Raw genomic sequence first — 22,239 nt, 5'->3', positions numbered from 1 at the left:
GCTGCTGCTGCTTGGCCAGGGGATTAAGGGGCTGCCGGGGGATTACGTAGCCGCTGCAGCTCGGGGCGCAGAGCTGCCTCCTGGCGCGGCCATTGCTCGGGGCACAGGGCCAGCAGCATGGCTGGGGCTGCACGGGGACCCCCGCGGGGCAGCAGGAATGGCATGGATCCCGCACATCCCGCCGGTCGGGCCCCTCGCTGATGGCTGGCACATGGAGGATGGACCGTGGAGCCATCTCGCTGCTGCTGCTCAGCCTCCTCTGCCTCCTGCCTGCCGCCCAGCTCCAGACCAAGATACCGCTGGAGACGTGAGTGCTTCCCTCTCATTTTGGGATGGGGTGGAGTGGGAGGGGGACGGCATTCCCTCCAGGCAATGCAAATAGCAGTGGTGGTGGCTGCTGGCAAGGACACAGGACAGGAGTCCTGTTCCCCACTCACCACGCAGGGTAGTGACACCCATATGCTCTAGTTAAGCACTTGGACAGCAACTGATGCTCCTGGATGTGGAAGGCAAAACCACCTCATGGATACCTTCATCCCAGCGTGGGTGCAACTTGTGATGATTTGGCCATGGAGCCAAACTTAGGCAGCCCAGAGCCCATGCTCAATGTTGCTTTCACGAGTGCTGCTGTGCAGCCTACAGGGACAGCTGCGGCCAGAACCCAGCCCTGGGAGGCACAGGAGATGCATGGTTGGCTGAGGACACATCTCTCCACACAGGAGCCAGACTGGTGCTACTTTTACCATTATATATCATGAGCACCGATCCGAATGCTAGCCAGGTGCACTGGAAGCTGATAAAAGCAAGGATCTGCTTATGCACATTGTGTTTATTCTGTGTGGATGTTAGCAGGGGAAGCTGAGTGGAGGACAGGGCCCACAGCCCCTTGACCTGCCTGCTCTGCTCTGCCTTGGTGTCCGCCAGGAGGCTCGTGATGCCCGGCAGGCCGAGCTCGTGAAAGCCTCACCTTGTTAAGCTGATTTAGGCAAGTTAAATCCTGTCAGGTTTAAAAATGTCAGCAGGGGAGTTGGTGAGGGGGCTGGGATGGGATGGTCAGTGGAGGGCAGCAGTTAGTGTGTGGAGGTGACAGTGCTGCTGTCGAGTTTCAGAGATATGACTGCTAGACCAACCAAAGTCATCTCGTGCCTTTTGCTGAGAATAAGAAAGTGTTTCGCGCTCAAAAAGTGCCATCAGGTCCCTTGTGGATGTGCTCACCAACACAGCTCACCTGACTGTTGGAACTGGATGATCTGTAAGGTCCCTTCCATTCTACGATTCTGTGATTACCAGGCGTGGCACTGACTTCATGCAGGGGGCATCAAGATACTTTGCCACCAGCTCCACTCAGGGCTGCATGCATCAAACTCTGCCCCAGCAAAGTGCTTCTGATACGGTGCCACAGAAAAGACACTCAGGCCGCACAGAATTATGCCAGCCCACTCCACACCTCTGCACAGCCCATTTGTCTCCATGAGTGACTTTGCTCCCCTTGAATTGCAGCAGTGTCTCCATGCTTTTTAATAGCAATGGAGATAGGACTTTAAAAATCCAGCTGAAAGGAACTTTTCCTCTCTTAGCTCCATCAAATAAATTTCAAACTCTATTGTAAAATAAAATTAGAGTTCAACCTCAAAAATAGAATTAAACCTCAACTGTAGAATAAAATTCAACCCCTAACAGCTTCAGGCTATGCAAAATAAAATTGACTCTCCGTGCCCAGAGTGAATGCTGCATGGAAATACCTTTGGCCTTGAAATCTGTGGCATTAAGAAGACAGTCTGTCCTTTCTGCTGTTTTCACCACTGAATACAAGTGCAGGGATTACGGGCAGGCAGTCTCTGGCCAAATCCTTTTCTGATGCATGTGGTTATAATGTGATAGTCCTTTACTACTGAGAAAACGGTTGCGTCACTTTGCACAATTTGGAACTTGTTCATGTACAAGAATAAAGAATAAACAATAGAAAAAGAGCTTTTCTCCTCTGGTGCCAAAACCAGACCAAGAGCTGAATTAATCCCTTGTGTTTCAAATCTACTCATGATTTTGACTGCAACACAAAAGTTGCCCTTTTCAAATAAAACTTCAGGAGAGGAAGACATTGGCCAGAGGAGAAAAGAAAGTAAATCAGCAGAGAATGGAGCTGCTCCACAGATTGCATGAGGACATTCTGGGGACACAAAACCAAAAGCTTTTAAGCACCAGCTGGGTTTGATCACTGTGAAGTGACACAAAACTAAGTCAGCCTCTTCTGCCCCCAGAGTCATACCTGCCTTTGCAACACTGCCCTCGGTTCATCACCAACTTACATCTTTGCAAAGATCGATTGGCTTTAACTCCAGCAGTGCAAAAAATCTGCTCAGTCCATTGCTAGCTTCAGCACAGAAACCACTTACTCTTTTCTCCTGGTTCCACTTGATTTATAAGCTGGCCATGGCACGGGATTTCTTGAGCTGCAAGGGCATTGAGGGTTTGGGCTGGCTGCTCAGCCTCTCTTTGCTCAGGTGCCAGAAATGTCAGGGACTTCAGGTGGGAGAGGTGAAAATCAACCTCATACAGGCTCCTGCCCTAACCACCTCTATGCATTTTCTCCAACCCCCATGAAACAACACCATGTATTTTAATTCCCTGCTCCTCAGCCCTGTCACGTAGAGCCTCTTGTTCCTCTCTTTCCTCTGGTTTTCCCACCACTGCTCCCACACTCCAGGTGCTAGCCCTCCCCACCTTGCTCACCCTCCTCCCTTTGCTCCTCCTTGTACTGTTGCCTGTCCTGCACAGTGCAGGTTTTGCCATGTGGACCAGAGGAACATCAGCCCCCAACAGGCAGAGCAGCTCAGATGTGGCTGTAGGGTGCAGCCTGAGGCCAGCACTCAGCACCTCAGGGACAGGCTTAGGAGCTGTGAAAATGCATAAATCCCAACTCATTCTTTCCCCTGAGTTATGCTGTTACTGGATGTTTCAACGTTCACATGTTTAGGCCTCTTTTGCCATGGCCTCAAAGGCTAAAAAGTGAACTTCCTTCTTCCTGTTTCTATGAAAGCTGAGAATCCCATGTAATCGGGTGGCTTTGGGGTTTTACAACCCAGCAGTTCCCTCAGCACAGAGGCTGGGTTTACCATAAAGCCTTGTGGCTGGCTTCTCTACCAACCAGTAATTACTCATATTCTAGACTCTTTGTCTCAACAATAGCATCGTTCTGCTGAAGCTGTCCAACGACACCCACTGGTCTGAACTTACTATCTCTGACTCTTGTACCCCACGGAGTAGAAAAATTACAAGAAGTGGTAGGAAGAAGGTCACGTGCATGGCCACAGACAGCACAAAACAGAAAGTGTAGGATGATATGCCTCTGATTTATTTTATTTTGGAAAATAGGGTAAAAATAAATCTCTCTGCCAAAATCAGTACCCCAAACTTCATGCTTAAGCGCTTTCTTTCTTCAGTAGAAGGTGAGATTTGCTGAGTATTAGTTAATATCAGCACAGAACATCTCACACCAAAAAAAAAAGCTGTAAAACTAGCTGTTGCTAGGGCATAAAGTTAAATACAGGTTCATAGCTTTTCAGGCAATAAGCTAATCACTACAGCAATCAGGAAAGCAATCCAAGGGGGTCTCTCTTTGTGTTTTCTTCTCTTTTCTTTCCCTAGGCTTGCTAGAATAACTGAAATGCAGCAATAAATCCTGGCCTCCTACCAGGTACTTATAGCCTTTTTGCTCTAAGAATGAAATGAAGTGATAAAAATCTGTCCGTCAAAATAAGACACAGGCCACAGTATCCAAACAATGCAGCTGTACTTACTGATTTCAGCTGGTGCTGGCTCACAGCAGATGGAAATGAGTGCCTTATTCCCAGCTGAGAAGTGGTCAGAAAGGGCACCTACTCACATTGTGCCTCCTTCATAGACATCGAGGAAGATCAGGGCAGAAGTTTTACAGTGGCTTCAAATCATCCCTCATGTCTGCATGCATTTGCAATAGGAGAGCCTAACAGACAGGCTTCCTAGCTAAAGCTAGCTGTTGTGGTTATTCCACCATTGCTGAGCTGCCTCTGCTCCCGAGTTCGTCTTTTTGTCAGTGTATTACTCTGCCCTAACAGCGGTGCGATGTGCCGAGGAATCAGGCCTTAGGGTTAAAGCCTGCTGAAGGCTGGGAGGCACCTACTGAGAGCCCCAGGCAAGGCTGCAGCCCATAAATATGTAGTGTATGCTGGTAAGTGGAGAAGGCCATTTACTCCATTAAAGAAATCTCTCTTAAGTGAATCCTTGCGGAAGGAACTGCATGTAGGTGGAACTGCCTAATGTGAATCATGTAACAGATTTCTGATGAAGTGCTCTGTCAATTATAAGAGCCTCCTATTTTCATTTGGATGGCTCAGTGTTCAGGCTGCTCTTCAACGTCCTTATGTTCTCCATGTGGAATTGCTATCATCAGTTATTTACAGGATGGCGCAAATGTGAGTAGTGTTTTACAAGGAGGAGGTGCATAATCTCCTCTGGCATTAGGAAGCTGTAGTACCTCCTCTAAGAGCAGTAAATTCATCCGGCTCATTAGTCTCTACCCCACGCAGCTCTGGGAACTGAATCCAGTGGTGAGTCCTGACAACTTCTTTCAGCTCTGATACTTATTTCTGCTCAGCAGTCTTGATGTTAGGTGTCTAGCCCTTCACTTTAGGCTCTGTCTGCAATCAGTGAAGACAAGCGTCTCTAGAGAACACTTTATTTTACCTTACTAACAGTAGAGGAAACCAGACAATATCTATGACCAAACAAACAACTTTCACACCTCTAAAGGGAGATGAGGCAAATTCCACTTGGAGTCAACAGGCAGTGACCAAGGCCAGCAGCATTCACTGATACTCCTTGCTGACAAATGTCCTGCTAATCAGCATTTCTCTCCTTCCTTATCGCTCGTCTCACTCACTGTTTGGGAAGAAAGCATTATCATTGCCACTCTACAAGTTTGAGAAATATGAGGAGCTTTGTTCTTAGGAAAATGGAGTTTTCACTGTCAAAAGAAGTAAGCAGTTCTACTACCTCTGAATTATTAACACTGATTTTCCCTTTTTTTTCTTTTTAGGGTTAAGTCTTGGGCAGATGCCTTTGGTGGGGAGCTGTACTCCATCGTGACCAAGTATTCAGGCTCTCTCCTATTGCAAAAGGTAGGTGAAAGCTGTGAGGATCCCACTGGCCTCGCACTCTCTTCCAACCTTCACCCTCCACACAAAACCTGGGGTGGAAAAAGGCAAGCACACAGGTCTCCAGCCAACTTCCAAAACCATGTGGGCTTATAACTATGCGAACAGTGATGTCTCATGGCTACGCCAAACTGCAGAGGGTGATCTACGTCTTCCCTGCTTTCATTAGCTATGGCCAAGTGCCACAAAAAGCAGTCAAAAAAAAATGCTTTTTAACAGTAGTCTTCAAGTTCACCCTCTGATCATTTCACTTTCTCTCATACCAACCCTTCATGTCCTCTCTAACTGCACATCAGTCCCCCCTCATCTGCTCATAGCTCACCTGTTTGTCATCACCCCACAGTGCCCTCCCATAGCTCTCCAGCTGGTACTTTTGTTTATTTCTGCCGACTCATTTGTATTCCTCCAGTAACTCTTCAAGGCACTTTCCTTGCATTTGAATTGTCTTTAAAACCATCTTTGGGACAGAATCTCTGGAGCAGAAGTCCTGGAAGCTATGATCTTCCTGAAGAACAAGGACTGCCCCAGTAAGCTCTCTGCCAACATTAAAGGAAGTAGCTCTAGGGACTTCAAATAAATTTTTCCATTTACACTCATAGAGAATTTGCCCTGTAGTGTTTGATTCCTAAAGTCAGAGGTGAATGGCCGCTCCTGTTCTGATCTTTGATCCCTGCACGCTGCTGCAGCAGGTCTGTACTAATCAGCCCCTCCTAATTACTACTCAAGGGGCTGATGGCTGCTGAGCACATCTGAGGGGATATGTTCCCTGCTCCACCTCATGTAGCCATCCAGTTTCTTTTCATTTCTTTCTCTGGTTCTTCTCTTCAACACAAGCCATGCATTGCCTGTTAGTCCCTTTAGGTGTCTGTTTTTTGTCCTCTAGTAACACCCACATCCCAGTGCAAAAAAAATAAAAATAAATAAAATCTGGATGCTAATGAGCCCTACCTCTGGAGGAAGGGAGAGCCTTTGCTAGGCTTTCCTGAGAAAGGCCTTTAGCCTTTGTCAAAGGAATATGATGATTATCCGCCCTACTTAAAAGAATGTGTCATGATGCAATAAATAATTTTCAGCAGATATAAGCACCTCAAGCCTAATCATAAGGCAGCTGTAGTGTGATACTGGGCATAGGCAAATGTTCGCATTTTAGCAGTTTTGAGGATGCAATTGCATTGACTATTCCCACATGAGGTCCTTAAGCAGTAGTGTTAGAGTCAAAGTGATATGCTACAGCATCTCAGGTGGATACCCAGTCTCCAGTGGACAGTGCACACCCAGACCGGGACTATCAGATAGTCAGATATCTGTGCCTGGTGCTGTATAAGTATTTGATGGCCAACAGGAAGTCTGCAGATTCCAGATTTTTATTTTTTTTAATATTGCATGTAGACCTTCTCCCTGTTTAGCATAAATTTTCTTCTGGGACTTAGTTTGCTTGTACTTCTTCAGAGTTTTTCTGTTTGTTTCTCTGCAGAAGAAACTAAATATTATACTGCAAACCCAAATGCTCTATTGCCCATCAGGCCTTATTGCTTCTGGAGAGCTGGCGAGGCAGTAGATGTCCCTTGAATTCACAAGGGCAGGCTCTCATCCTGGACCAAGCAGCTTTGAGAAAGCCCCCAGGTGGCTCTTGGTCTCCAGCAGCCAGGATGCTATGAAATTTAACGTCAGAGTTGTTTTGATTTGATGGATGAAGCATTCATTGGACATTATGCAGCAGAGGTCAAGAGAAGCTCATGCACCTGTCTGGTACGTGAGCCTGGCTTGCTGATGGGTCTGCACCAAAACACTGGCCAGGGACTAGGACAGCTGACAGCAACATAGCTGGAGCCAAGCGGTGATGTGGGAGGTTGAGTAGGAGGCTAGTAGCATCTCCCACAGCTTTAACCTTTGGCTTGTTAGGTCTGCTAGCAATGGCCCTGCTGCAGCTGTTGTCTAGGGCCTGGGGCCACCAACTGCAGCCATACCGGGAGGTCCCTGCGGTGGTTCTAGGCTTCTCTCCAGAGCTTGGCTTGCCTCTGAGTGAGACAAACACTAATCAGTCTCAGCAGACCCAGAACTTATTTTTTCCTCAGCTATGTTAGCAATGTATTATAAATGTTTCTGGGAATTCCTCTTGCTTCCTTCTGAAGCTGAGGTGACAGTTGCCTTCCTTGGTGGATAGGGCTTAGAAAGGACGGTAGAGCTTTGCTCCAGATGTGTGATTACTATAAAGCAATGCAGGTAACTACAAAGCAAAGAACAGAAAAATAAGTTCAGTTAAGACATGCTTCTGGGTGAAGATGAAAGCAATGTCTTTCACACCCTTAATATAGTTTCACTAGCGTTGAGTAATGCAACACTACATACTTCAATGGGCTTAATTTTATGAAGGTGGGAACAAGAAAATATATTTGGTGGCATATCTCTGTTCACAGTTAAAAGTTTAGATACTGAATTCTAGATCTCCCACTTTTAAGTTGCCACCCCCACAGAAGGAGAATCTTAATGAACTGTCCCTGCTATTTAAGGGAGTGAAGCACTAGAGGAATGTGAAAGGATGTGTTATTTCAGTTACCTGTTTGGTCCCTTCTCAACATCAGCTGACTGCAGCCAGTTGTCCCAAGCTTGCAGCTGATTCACTTGTTGTAAAATTTAATGATTTGATAACCTGAACTTGCGTTGCAGTAGTTAATCTTGGTTGGCAAGAAGTACCAGTGTTGGCACTTACCACGTTCTTTGTGCTATGGAATCTGGTAACAGTACTGAGATAAAAGGTACAACCCTGTTGCCTACCTATAGGAAGTCTTGCAGTGAATATTCTTTAATAGCCGGAGCCTTTAGAGGCAGGAATACAGATACAAAATGGATTATGGATTGTTTGCAGGAAAAAAGCTCGAAGGGGATCTGAGCTCAAACCTGATTTATTCCTCACAACAGCCAATTGAAATTGTGCAAAAATTTTGCCGCATCTTCCCAGAACATGCTAGTTCCCAGGGCTGAGATGTGTATGATATTAGCAGGCTGCTTAAGCTTGCTTGTGATTATTTTACCTTGTTAACCTCCAATTTTCAGTGTGTTAAAAGCACATTAAAAATAATTGAGAAGTAATGAACCCTGCTTTTCTTAATCTAAGGAGTGACCCAAGGTAGCTGCGGGCAGGTCACTTTGTGAAGCGCACTATGGCTGTGCTAGTGCAGTCTCCCCCCATCACCACTCTCCCAGGAGAGATTAGTCTCCTCCCCCCGAGGAGGGTCTGATTAAAGCATGGCAGAGATCACCTCCCTTCCGCTGAAACCATGACATGGAGCTAAATGGGGCAGGCACCAGCTGGGTGCGTGCTGCAGGCTGGTCATCAGCCAGAGCCCTCCCTCAGGGGCTGCTGAACATCCCTCCTTCAGCAGTGCGGTTATGCCAACCTCTGTGCTCAACCTGACCTCCTCCTCCTCCTCATCCACCACCGCCCCAGCTATCAGCTGCAGCAGAGGGAATGTGAGGCCTGGCATTTTTAATCCAGTAAAACCCTTGCTGTTAATCACGGCAGACAGAGCTAGCCATGCCTGCTGCAGCCTGGTTGTTGCTGCTATTTCTGTCTGACCTCCTCAGCCTGACCCATCTTCAGGGCATTTCTTACTCTGCCTGTGCTTGGTTGCCTTCCCCAGTGGTCAGTGAGCTGCCTGAACAAAAGGAGCTCTGCTCACTCACCCTCAAGACATGCAAAGTCCTGCCCCTACCACTTGCTTCCAGTTCAAAAATGCCACTAAAGCTTCTGCTGTCTTTTCATTCTTTTCACTTCCTCAAATTGTACTTGCAAAAAGAGCACATCCCTAGTGAGATTGCTGCTGTGGTGCCAACACAACATGAAGCATGTACGACCTTTACGAAGACCAAGTGTTGAGTCCTACATTTGGGTTGTAATAACTCCATGCAATGCTACAGGCTTGGGGCAAAGTGTCTGGAAATCTGTAAGAGGAGGAAAAGAATCTGGGGGTGTTAGTTAACAGCTGGCTGGACATGAGCCAGCAGTGTGCCCAGGTAGCCAGTGCGCTACCAGGCATCCTGGCTTGTATCAGAAATAGTGCAGCCAGTGAGACTAGGAGGTGATTGTCCCTCTGTACTTGGGACTTGTGAAGCTGCACCTCAAGTACTGTGTTCAGTTTTGGGTCTCTCTCTACAAGAAAGACATTGAGGCCCCGGAGAGTGTCTAGAGAAGGACAAGGAGGCTGTGAAAGCTCTGGAAAACAAGTCTTATAGGGAGCAGCTGAGGGAACTGGGATTGTTCAGTCTGGAGAAGAGGAAGCTCGGGGGGATTTCATAGTTCTCTACAACTCCCTGAAAGGAGGTTGTGGTGAGGCGGGATGAGAGGGGATGGTCTTAAGCTGTGCCAGGGGAGGTTCAGGTTGGATATTAGAAAATACTTTCAGAAGGAGTGGTCATGCAATGGCACAGGCTGCACAGGGAGGTGGTGGAGTCATTGTCCCTGGAGGTGTTCAAGAACCGTGTGGATGTGGCACTGAGGGACATGGTCAGTGGGCATGGTGGGGTTGGGTCAACAGTTGGACTACATAGTCTTAATGATCTTTTCCAACCATGATGACTGTATGAAGACGGAGGGGATGTGTGTGTGTGCTACAGAGAGAAGTGATGATGGGGGATACTCAATTGTTTGCACTTCCACCAACCAGCTAATCGTTAATCAAATTGTGTTGGCTGCCAGTATTTCCCTTTTCTTTCTGCTTATCTGTTAACTTTGGGACTTTTTTGGAAAGAAGAAATAAAGATGGTACAATTACGCCGTTTAGGACTACTCCCAGGATTTTAATGTCTGCATTAGGAATAGCTATGCTCATAATTCCTAGCTATATTGCCTTTTTAAGCAGCCACAAGCTCATAATTGGATTGTTTACTTTTACTTAGTGCTTCATGTTCTGGTCAGGGATCTGCATGTGCACAAATTATAGAGTAAAAAGGGAGGAAACGCAAAAATGGGAGAAGAAGGTAAATCATGTTGGTTCTTTCAACACATCTTTCATCACCAACAACAATGCCCAGCTAGCAGTAATAGTTTCAGCCCTCTTCAAGGGCCTCCCACTCAGCAGGGTTTTCTGCTTTCCCTTGGGCAGAAGTACAAAGACGTGGAGCCGACCCTGAAGATCAAAGAGGTGGATGGTCTGGAGCTGGTGAAGAAGTTCTCGGAGCAGATGGAAAGCATGCTCCGCAGGAAGGTGGAAGCTGTTGAGGTATGACCATGGGAGCTGTGGGAAGGAAGTCCCCTCCCAGTGGCTCCAAAGTAGCCGGTGTTGGCCTCCCTCTGCTTGCACCAGGGGTGCGTGGGCACAGAGGTTGTGTGAGGACTTCCCTACTGAGCTGAGCAGCTGGCTTCTCTGAGCTTTAAGTAGACGCTGGTGGGAGGACGTGGGCGTTCAGACAGGGGAATGCTGGCTGCTCTGTCAGCCCAGAGTAAGAAATAAGACAAAAACAAAGTCTAAGAATAAATATGAGGGAATTAACACTTTTCTCCTTGAAGGTGTTTAATTCTGTAGCTGTTAAGAGAAGGAAAAATCCTCTGATAAGTGAAAATCAAATTCATCCTTGCATGATGCCCTCTGGCCACTGAAGACTATAGTAGCTTGTTTCAGCTGTGTGTAGCTCAGGGGAATTTCCTGCAGCCCCTGGGCAGGAGCTTCAAGGAAAACACCTGGATTTCCAGTGTACAAGGGGAAATGTGAAGTAGGTGGCAAATGAGCTTCAGATGCTGCTGTGCTGTAGATGAGGAGAGCAGGTAATCGTTCTGGCCCCTCTCAAATCTAAGGATCTATCATATTCCTTTATATTTACCCACTGTATAAAGCGTATTTCTGTAGTCACAGAGCCTTGACTGTTTAAAACATCTAATGTGGAAAAGTCATCCAGAAACACATCATTTGAATCTTGAAGCGAAATGTGGGCATATTTAGATCCAGGGCTTTGGCCCATAATGTTAAATTCACAGCCAGACCTTTCTAGTGTTTGGACTGCCTTATGCTTTGTGAAGGAGCATAAAGAATCTTTGCTGAAATTGTCACTAATTGTGCAACTCTGAAAACATGCACATTCTTCTCTGGATTCCTTCCCAGTCTGCATGTGAAGTGAGAATTAGTGCCCTGAAGCATCATATTGGAGAATACTAGTGATTATACTGGCACCACAAATGGTCAGAGCTTATAAACAGCCATAGCATCACCGAGTCCTTTACGAAACCAAGTTACAGTCTTCTCAGCAACAATAGCAGACTGAGACTCCTTTTCTTTTGACAAGTTATTGCCATCAGACTGGGTCCAAAATGCCTTTCCCATGGCTTTTTGGAAGGGTTCATGGAAAATGAAATATATCTGTTTTTTGTCTAAATGGATACGTTTCTATTTGTGTGCACAAGTACAAGTCTTGTGATGACTGAGTCTGCTTGAGAGAGTTTTAGGGATTCCAGAGTAAGCAGGTGTAACTGCACTCAGCAATAAAAGCTGTGACTATGCCTTCCAAGTCATAAAGCTGCAGCATGGGATGACAGCACAGGAAAGGAAGGGGAAAGGAGAGTTTGTAGCCCCGTGACTGCATTGTATTGAAGGAGGCAGTCGCATGTCTTCTCATTATATGAGTGCCTTTTGGTGGTGGAAAAGCTTCTGGGGACTTCCCACAGCATCCCTCGTCTTTCTTTATCTGTTTGCATTAGAGGTTGGTGGAAGCAGCGGAGGATGCAGATCTGAACCACGAGTACAACTCCTCACTGGAGGTAAGTTGGCCACTGTCAGTGACAAAATATGGCACATATCCTCACAAGGACTGGGCAACAGGCTGACCTAGCAGCACCCCTCCCACCTCAAGCACCTTGCATAGCACACCTGACCTCTATCTAGGAGCCAGGTTAGGAGTATCCTTGTCTTCAGAACACTCAGTTTGTCTAGGAACCGGCATGACTCCTTGGACAGATCCCAAGCCTAAGTAACACATAGGGAATTAGTCCCTTTGACATAGGGATGGGAAGGATTTGGGAAGATGTTGGGTTGCACAATGTTACAGTAGAGGTTTTACCTTTATTGCACACCAGCTCTGTCATTATGTGACACATTAGTGCAAATTAGATGGTGCTTCCTGAGTTACTTGCCTGGGAAATTAGCTAAAAACTGGTGTATGAGCAACAAGGAGGGTCCTGTTGCAAAGGTCATAATGTTACTAATACCCATAGCAAACTGTTAATCCCAGTGAGCAGACTTTCTCACCTGCTACTGTCATCTTTTCTCTAGCTTGTGGACACACAAACTTGTCAAGACTTCCTGTTGGATGAAAGTTTGGTGCTGTCCATGCAATTTGGATAATTGGCTTTCCCTTAATAACTGTTTGGAACTAAGCTATGGATTATTGCTGGTGAAGGGAATTGGAGTGCAAACTGATTAATGAAGTCCATTATCCACACTGTAAGCACTGAGCGCGTAGCAGAAGTGCAGGCTACTCCTGCAAGTAAAACTGTTGATGCTGGGAAAGGCAGGGAATGAAAATACTTCATGAAACCAAGCCAGATATCAATTTTGCCTCTTTTACCCATTTGTTTAAGAGTCACGTTACAGTCATACTTCTTGCATCATCTGAATTCGCAGTAAGGGTTTTGGGTGAGTCAAGGCACATGGCCCTTCATTCACACACACGGTTCACACCTCTGAGTACTGATAGTACTTGAACATACGCCTTTAAAGGGCCTCTTCCCTCAGATAAAGTGAACAAAACATGTTAAAAACAGCTGTTATCCAATGGGGAAGACTATCCTGGAGATACTAACGTGTCTGTAGCAGCAAAATCCCCAGAGGGCCTTAATAGGGAGGATTTGTGTTGTCTTTGAGCACCTTCTGCTCTGTCCTTTGCTCTTGATGAGCTCCTGCTGCCTGAAGTGACAGCAAGAGGATAATCCCATCTGGATGTACATCAGGAGTTAACTCCAGTACATGACAGTGGTAGAGACAGGGCGACTAAGGTCAGCATAGGCATGCTCCAGCAAACCTGTAAGCCAAACCCGGTGAGACACTCCACCTCTCCAGACAGCAACTTAAACACTGCTGAGTGACCATGGTAATCTGTCACTGCATCCCTTTGCTCTTAGGCTGCTCTCTGGCAGTTGACTATGACTATGCTTGCAACCTGACAATAAGAAATTGGGCAGAAACCATCATTTGGTCAGCTTGACACTTTTCATTGGTAATGGCTCTCATTTGGTACTCATCTTGATGCTAGCTGAAGCCCAAATTCTCCAGATTTCCCTTTTTTTATGGGTGAAAGAGCATTTTTTTTTTCCAGATAGTAATGATCACCGTACTCTCATTGCCTTTCTCTTTTTCATTGTCTTCATCAACAGTTTGATTACTACAACTCCCTCCTGATTAATGAGAAGGATGAAAATGACAATTATGTGGAGCTTGGAGATGAATTCATTCTGGAGCCAAATGAGCATTTCAATAACCTGCTGGTAAACACAACATACAGTGATATTCAGCTCCCTACCAATGTCTACAACAAAGGTAATGGATGACTGGCCTTTACTTTCTTACTCCTAGTAGGGTGGTGTGGAAGCTAAAAGGGAGGAATACCAAAAGAAAGGATGAGGGAAGGAAAAGGCAATTGAGAGAAAAAAAAAAAAAAACAGGTCTGGAAGATATTTTCTCAAGACACAATTATGCCTGCGTTGCAATCTATCACTGTGACAAGGCTCAGGTGTAATCTGCTCTCGGAAGACCTCCAGTGATGGACAGTCCTCCATTTTAGGCAGGCAGTGTAGTCTTTTAGATTCATCTCTATAACCAAAGATGCTGTGAAATGAAATGTGATGTGGATTTATTGGCAATTGCTATTCTGTACAAAGGGTCAGATCTATCAAGATATTTAGGTGTCAAGGATCTCATTGATTTCAGCTGAGAAAATAGATCCCGAGAATCTTTGTGTTATGAGATCCTAACACCTCATGGAGATGCTCTTAATTCCCAGTGAGTACACTCACAAGGGAATGGTGACAATTCACAGCTGCTACTGGGGCATGATTGTTCTGGGCTATTTTCCTTTCTCAATAAGGCTTTGGTAGCTGCCAGAGCCCAGGAAGACCCTGAGGCTCATACAGCCTCATTTGAGCTCAGTCTGTCCTCCCCCGCCTTGCACACTGATGCCATTCCACCTATGCACCAGGAAATGGTCTGTCTTCAAGCCAATGCACACACTGCAGAAGCTGCTGACTGAGGCCCAGTTGTGACTGTCCTAAGTTTACTGCTGATTTTGGTCAACACACAAAGATGCCTTGAACTGGCTCCTTGCCTGCTGCCCAGTTGGTTCTTCCTGTTGAATACATTTGGGAAACAAACAAAAAACCCATTATTTCTTTCATAGATGGAGCTCATTTACAAGCCTCAGGACCAGATGGGGCTGGCACTGTTGACTGAGCTCACAACTGGTACATTATTTAGAGGGACAATAGAGGGAGTTTCATTTCTCGCCAGATTTTAAATTAATTTCATCTGGTCTGAGACCCCCAGACACAAAAACTTGCACACAATAGAGCCACCAGCAGGGCTGGCTGTGGCTGAGCACAAGGTAGGCAGCTGGCAGCAATGGCACATGGAAAGGTAGCCAAATGGCTGCTGTTGGAGACAGCAGAGATGCTGTGCCCAGCTTTCTGATTTCTTGTCTGTACAGCCGGACACAAACCATCCAGCTGCTCTTGCTGCAGTTGGAGAACAAGCAGGAGATGGAGGAGGAGGTGGCAGAGGCTGTTTCTGTGCCTGGGGCTCCTCTCAGGAGCAGGCCTGGCAGCGCTTGCTCCCTCTCTCATATACGGCAGCGGGCTCAGCAAGCTTTTGCTCTCCACAGCTCTTCTGGCTCCTTTCCTGCATGAGCTACTTTGATCCCATCGCTGGGGAGCCACTGTTAAATTTTGCCCCTACTTTGATCAAAACCGAAATGACTAAACAGGAAGTGGTAGGTCAAAGTCCTGTCCTGTCTGACATTAATACTGTTAATCCTGTGGTGACCACTTTCCTACAATTCCTTTCTTCTATTGCTGCTGCTCTGTTTGGTCCCCTGAGGCAATGAGTCAACACAGACGCTGCATGTACACTGCTTCCTACGACTTCACACAAATCTGCAACTTTATATTGGTTCTGATGAGATCGGGGGCAAGGGAGGACAGCTCAAGCTTTCTGAAGGAGAGGGAAAGCAAGGAATAAAAATGTGAGGAAAAAAAGGAGAGACGGAAACAGCATGTAAAACCTAGGGCTCCTCTGTCTTGGGTAATTGCATCATGGGGACTAGCATAAATTTAAACACTGCAGAAAGGCTGTTCCACTTAGGGGTGCATCTGGCAGTTTCTTACAGCAGCTCAGACCTGTCTGTGCTCACTTGCTTATCATCTCTAGTCTCTCAGACCCTTCTTCCAACTGGGTGTAAGAGAAAATGGGGATGATGGCATACGACCCAGCTGGGACTACCTCCAGCCACCAGGGGTGACCTGCCCTCCATAGTTGGCTTAAACCATGCATTCTGCACCCTCCACTGCTTCTACTGGAGAGCTGCTGGTGAGGGGACAGGCGTCATTGAGGCACTGCGATAAAGGGACATGACTTTGGGCAGATCAGGAGGAAACGCCTTTGCAGAATGCTGTACTCCTCAAGGATCGTCTTTGTTCCCATCTCATCCTGCATCTTGAAGGATGGTGAGGCAGGAGAGTCTCCCCTCCTATACACTCTTTTTTGCTCATTTTCTGTTCTTTGTCCCTGCAGATCCTGACATCCTGAATGGTGTTTACATGTCAGAAGCCTTGAACCCTGTCTTTGTGGATAACTTTGAAAGGGATCCTACACTGACCTGGCAGTACTTTGGCAGCTCCACGGGGTTCTTCAGACTCTACCCAGGTAAGAGAGCAGCCATCATCCCAAGTCCTTTGGCACAGAGCAGGATGGAGTGGAGCTGTGTAAGACCCCAGTCTGGGGATAGCATGCCCCCCATGAAGAGCAAAGTGTGGTGAACAAAAAGACTTACTGTTACCTTAGGCTGAAGGAAGAGCATGCATAGTAAGCATAAACCCTCATTTCTTTCCTGGATTGGCCCCCAGGTATGCTACACTTGAAGCCCCAGAGAAGTTTGTCTGCAGGACTGTGCCTTAGGCAGGCTGCCCTCCAAAGAAGCTCCCCAGGCTGGGTGTAGATCTTCACACTTCCCTGCTGCATTTAGTTGCAATCACAATGCCACAGCACCTTTTCATCCCCAAGGCCGCACATGCTCAAAACAGCTGCTCAGCCTGACTTACCTGCTCACCAGTTGTGAGCACTGTGTAAGGTCACAGCGCTAGAGGGAGGGCCCACACACTTGGAGGAGGCTTGGAGATCCTCCACAGCTGCAACATGAACTGGTGGCCTTTCTGTCAGATGGCTGTGTGCCCTTGCTCTATGACCTGCCTGCCAAGTGCTATGGAAGGGAGCACAGGGATGGCTGAGCAGAGCCTCCAGCAGGGAATGTAGGACACATCCCTCTCTCTGCAGCTGCTGCTTTATGCTCTTGATAAGAAAAAAAGATGTGGAGAACTACATCAGAATGTTTAAAGTAAGTGCAACTGCTCCTCAAATTCTACCAGACTATATAGAGACACCAGCCAACACCTAACAATATTCACTAATAAAATTTTAATAGTTTGCTGAGAACTCCTGAAGACCACACAGCTCTGCTTGTGCTTTGGATACACTGGCAGGGAGTCCATGCCTTCTTGTGCACATGCTGATTGCTCCCTTTGCTGCTCCCCTCAGGAATAAAGTGGCTACCAGATGAGAATGGGGTCATCTCCTTTGACTGCAGGAATCGTGGCTGGTAAGCATTGTGGAGAAAGTTGGTTCTCACCTGTTTTTCAAGGTGATGCCTGGGGAGCTGTGAACCAGCAGTCACTGTGCCATGCTGTTCATGCAAGAGAAGAAGGGTACATAAATAAAGGCCTGACACCAGACAGTGCCAGCTTTCCATAGGGGATCTGACATGTGCCGTGTGGAAAGCACGACGTGTATCCTTCCACTGTTCCATCCTTAATCCTGCAGCTAGAGGAACAGGGCTGTTTAAACAGAAATGCAAGCATTCACTCAGTCTGTCCAGCACAGCCAAATGATGCAGTAGCAATTGTCACTCTTGGCCGAACCTGAACATATGTCTGCACCTGTCCTAGCTCTTGTCCATATGCAAAGAGGCTGGGGCCAGTGGGAGAAGCAGGTGGGTAGCAAGAGCCCCATTTGTGCCCGGCTGAACTCCGTGGGATAGCTGTACTCACAGTGCACATTATGCTGTGACTCACATCACTCAGATGCATATGCCCAGAAATCCTCCACTCCACAAGCTCACCATGCTTTCTTGTATTCCTCTTTTTATCAAGGTACATCCAAGCAGCCACCTCTCCCAAGGACATCGTCATCATTGTGGATGTCAGTGGAAGTATGAAGGGCCTGCGGATGACCATTGCCAAACACACCATTGTCACCATTCTAGATACTCTTGGGGAAAATGACTTTGTCAATATCATTGCAGTAAGTATGTCTTTGGTCAGGATGCACTGGTGCTACTGTCTCCCTTCTCAAGACCCTGGCCAGGATGAGGATAGTCTGATTACCCAGAAAGAACCAGCACCAATAACCACAAAAGGAAAAGTTTTCCATGATTCGCAGCAAGACTGGGGGGATTCTGATCCAGGTTAAAGGCAAATGGCCACTCACCTCCTAATTCTCATAGCTAATTCAAGCACCTCCTCTTTCACTAGGCTTTCCATATTCGTTTGCCAAGGCACAATCACCAAGGTATAAAATCTACTTTTTCATGGGAGCTTTCCCATTGTGTAATATGGTTAGAAACTCCAGTGGTGATGGCTCTGTCTTTATATGGATGGACGGATGGAGGGATGAATTATGTTGGCAGATAAAAGGAATGAAATTGTTAAGAAGATGTAAATCTGGACTATTCTTCAAAAAAAAGAAAAAAATCACAGAAAGGTCAGGAGACCTTGTTACACCTACACCAAGAGCCTTCTGGCTCAGATGCATTACAGTCTGACCTAAGTCCCTATTGATAAGCTGAGCGTTGGTAACCATCAGTAAGTACCATCTTGACCCTATGACAAAACATGCTCAGCTGAACCTTAGAGGAAAAGGTTTATAATGGCATCTCTTTCCTCACGTACTTCTCAGGATAGAAGCAGACATGGCACTTGTAATTGTAATTCAGTGGATGTGGGGTAACTTGATATGTTACTATTTAGCTGTGTGCCAGAGACATCGACTGCTGGGCTACAAAACCATTTACAAGGTTCAACTAATGACTGGGGCTCAAAGTCTACAGAAGTAAAAAAACATGTGCAAATATAATAACAAGCAATTGTAAGAAGGGGCATAAGCTTGTAGAGTGTGGAGATCTAGAGTGTCTGAGTGGGGAAAAAAAACTGTATTTGTGGATATGCCCAAATGTAACTCAGAAAACTCTATAATTAATAAATTATTTAATCATACATGGGTTTATCAAAATTATATATTTTCTTGATCACTACAAACAATTCTAAAGGGAAAAATTTATAAAATGCATTAACGATTAATAATGCTTTTCAGCCTTCACCTAGGACGTTACAATAACTTTCTTCTCATTTTTCTCATTTTGTCTTTGCAGTACAATGATTATGTTCATTTTATTGAACCCTGTTTTAAGGGTATCCTGGTCCAAGCAGACAGAGACAACAGAGAAGTGAGTACCAGGCTTCCTCTGATGCTTTCCAGGCTGCTCCCTTAACGGGATAAGTTAAGGAGCAGTTAAGGGGTTAAGATGCTGCAACACAAAACTCTAGGGACAAGAAACAGTTATCTCCTAGAAGTATGTGGGTCATGCCTACATTCTGAAATGTAGGCATTTCAGAAACAAGCACCAGCTCAGTAGTGTGTGCTGGCTCTGATTTATCTTTGCACAAAGGCACTGTGACATCGGGTTAACTTGTTGCTAAGTTGCAGCAACCAGGTAGCGCATCCCTCCACATCTTCATCAATTTTCTCTGCAAATTTCTTTCCCATCCTAGCTCTGGGTCACAGAGTATGCCTCCAGAGGTAATATCTCCTGCAGTGTTTCCCAGAGGAGCTTCATGTCTTTTGGACCTTGTCCATTTTGTGGAGAGCAGTCTTCGTGGGTTTTGTTGTAACTAGATCAAAGCCAGTTATAATTTGAATGCTTGTTTTCTTCTCCCCTTGTTCTGTTGCTCTCTCATGCACAGGAATGTTTTGTTTGTTTATTTGTTTCCTGAAGGAATGGATAGAGGAAAGTCAAATTTCTAGTTGTTTTTTTCCCTTGTGTGATGTTTCACGGTCCAGTGGGAATTCAGAGTCCTTGTAATGCGATGGCACTGCAAACAGCACGGCCACTTCTCCACCTCCATCCATGGCAGTGTGACACTGCCCTGCCAGCTATGAAGAAAGGATGGGAGCCCACCAGGATGGGCTCTCCAGGTCTCCCTTTCTTCCCCCCTCCAAGGACAGGCCTGCCTGCAGCTCACCACTGCTTTTCTGTCTTCTCGACAGCATTTCAAGCAGCTGGTGGATGAACTGCAGGCAAAAGGAGTGGGAACAGTGAACAAGGCCTTGACAGAGTCCTTCAAAATCCTGAGGGAGGTAAGAGGCTCTCTGCTGTTTGCTCACACAGGGCATGTGTATCCCTGCTCTCCCCTTTGTATCTGATGTAGCACAGCCATCATGATGCTGTGGGGGGAGTTGACATGGGTGGTGCAAACTACTCTTATGGGTCTTGAATTTGTGACAAGAGCAACCAGGTGTAGGTTTGTGTTTGATGCTGCTGAACCTGCTCAGGATGGCAGTTGAGTGCCCAGAGGAGCAGAGCTCGTGGGTATGGGAAGTCCGCAGATGGGGGGACATCTCCTCACTTGGCCCCACTGAATCAGCCTCTCCTCCTCCTCATTGCTGTATTGCACTGGCTCATCACAGGCCAGGAGGATTTTGGCTGTGATAAGGTTCATAAATAATTCATTGCCTTATGTGAACATTTGCGATTTCTGCTTGGAGGTAAATGCATGACTGAATTCTATTCCTTAAGAAATATTAACAAAAAAAAGGTCCAAGAGCTGCTGGACACCCCCACCTCCTCACTACTCTGTCTGTAGTGGGTTAGGTGGAAAGATGTCCATGCCCTTGGTGCTGGCAAAATATATGTAGCAGCACGATGCCAGTGGACCAAATAAAGGTGCTGATGTTAAAGGTTGTAAGAGAGATCTTGGCATCCTGGGAAAGGTTATCCACTCTTACTCATTTTGCAGACTGTAAGTTTAAGCTCATTGGCTATATTGTGACGGTGTTCCTAATTTATGCTGGTGCAAGTATGATCAGAGCTGAACCCAGCAATGGTGGTGGCTGAGCTGACTTGGCAGTGGAAACTAAAGCATGATTAACTTAATAGCAACCTGAGAAGAGTAGTTTAGCATCATCACTGACGTAGTTTGACATCTTTTGGGGAAGATAATTGCTTAGATGACCATGGAAGCAGTAATGATACAAACCTAGAACAATTACGTGCACTAGATGTCTGCTAGATCTATCTAAATGTATCCTTGCATTTTATGGCAAAATAGATTTTTATCTTCATAACAAAAGACCCAGAGCACATGTAGGCTCGAGCAATATAAATAAGAATACTTAAACCATTGTTCCACCAGAATAAAACTGGTTTCTTAAAGTCTAACATGTCACTTGTTATGTACAGTGACAACAGATTAAAGAAGCTTAGTGCAGTTCAGCTGCAGGCTCTCTCAACCAGCACAGCTTTGCAGGGCTCAGTGGAGAAGAACGGAGTGCAGCCCTGAGGACAGCCCCCTTGTCCCAGCTGACATAGCAGGCAGCTATACCAGCCACACACACCAAAACCAGTCTGGTCCCACAAGAGAGGAGACTGCACACCTCCTCCCTGATGAGCATGGCTCACTCGTTGGACTAGGCAATCCCCAAGCCTGGAGAAGGATGCCCCCTGCAAGCATACATGTGCTTTAAGGACTTTGAAATCCCTTATAGCTTTACTAGATCCCAGTCAGCCATAGGAGAGGAAAAGGGTCTGCATCACCATGTCCTGAAACAAACCAGTGGCGCTGCCGCTGTACTCGTGCAGATAAGGCAGGCAACTGCGGGGCTGGAGCGCAGCCTGGGTGGAAGCAGCAGCCCCCCTCCATCAGGCAGAGTTCACATTCTCAGCCTGTAATCATAACTGTTCCTCGCAGATTGTCTGTCCTGTTATTGTTCACAGGAGCATACGCCTGAGAATGAAAGATGCTACATCATGCTGATGAAACGGGCTTTGCTGATTACAATAGACAACCAGTAATAGTATCTATAATGAAAGTGACTGCAAAATTTCCCTGGTAATTTTCCTCAGTCCAATTGCTCTTAGAATTAATAGCCTAGCAGAGACGTACTCGGTAAGTTACGAGTGGCAGAGGGGGGTGAAGGAGAGCGAGATCTCTCACCGTCCTTGTTTCCTTCCATTATCCCCTGGGGGAGGCAGGGCGTATTTTAATCTCAAAGGCAATCTGCACAGCAGCTCCAGGAGCACAGCTAGCCAGAGCTTCCCCTGCCTCTGCCACGCTGCATAAGCCACTTACACTCTGTTTCAATTTAGCCACACACCGTGTAGTTTCACTGAAACATGCATCGCAGGGGAGCAACGGTGCTAAGCACGCGTTCACAAAGCGCTTTGAAATTCTCAAGTGTCGAGCACAGTCTTCTGAGTTCCTTTCTGGCTTGTCAAGTTTGAGTCTATCTCACTGCTGCCTTCTCTCTTCCCATATGCTGGGCACATCTCGTCTTCTCGCTCCTTCCCATCGGATGTGTACCTCTTAGTTTGGCCGCTCCGCCCTCCCTCGAGCAGAGTGCTCCCAGTAGTACTGAGTGCCGCAGCCGAGAGCTATCGAGTGCTAAGCGGAGCAGAATAATTACTTTCCTTGTCTTACACTCCACAGCCCTCTTAACACAACGAAAGACAACAGTTACCTCTCTTC

At 46.5% G+C, this 22,239-nt stretch overlaps 1 protein-coding gene across 1 annotated transcript in view; it reads left to right on the top strand.

The window, feature by feature from the left end:
- Positions 3,895 to 22,239, top strand: part of CACNA2D4 (calcium voltage-gated channel auxiliary subunit alpha2delta 4) — a 111,349-nt gene continuing 93,004 nt past the window's right edge. The window contains exons 1-10 of the mRNA XM_021389839.1: positions 3,895 to 4,207; positions 5,075 to 5,156; positions 10,295 to 10,411; positions 11,881 to 11,940; positions 13,552 to 13,714; positions 15,959 to 16,090; positions 16,979 to 17,039; positions 17,590 to 17,740; positions 18,867 to 18,941; positions 19,763 to 19,852. Of these exons, the coding sequence (XP_021245514.1) occupies positions 10,373 to 10,411; positions 11,881 to 11,940; positions 13,552 to 13,714; positions 15,959 to 16,090; positions 16,979 to 17,039; positions 17,590 to 17,740; positions 18,867 to 18,941; positions 19,763 to 19,852 (771 nt within the window). The 5' untranslated portion in view covers positions 3,895 to 4,207; positions 5,075 to 5,156; positions 10,295 to 10,372. The remainder of the gene's footprint in view (positions 4,208 to 5,074; positions 5,157 to 10,294; positions 10,412 to 11,880; positions 11,941 to 13,551; positions 13,715 to 15,958; positions 16,091 to 16,978; positions 17,040 to 17,589; positions 17,741 to 18,866; positions 18,942 to 19,762; positions 19,853 to 22,239) is intronic.

This window comes from Numida meleagris, chromosome 1 (genome assembly GCF_002078875.1).
Source record: "Numida meleagris isolate 19003 breed g44 Domestic line chromosome 1, NumMel1.0, whole genome shotgun sequence".
Classification (NCBI taxonomy): Eukaryota; Metazoa; Chordata; class Aves; order Galliformes; family Numididae; genus Numida; species Numida meleagris.
This window is presented reverse-complemented; position numbering and strand designations above follow the sequence as displayed.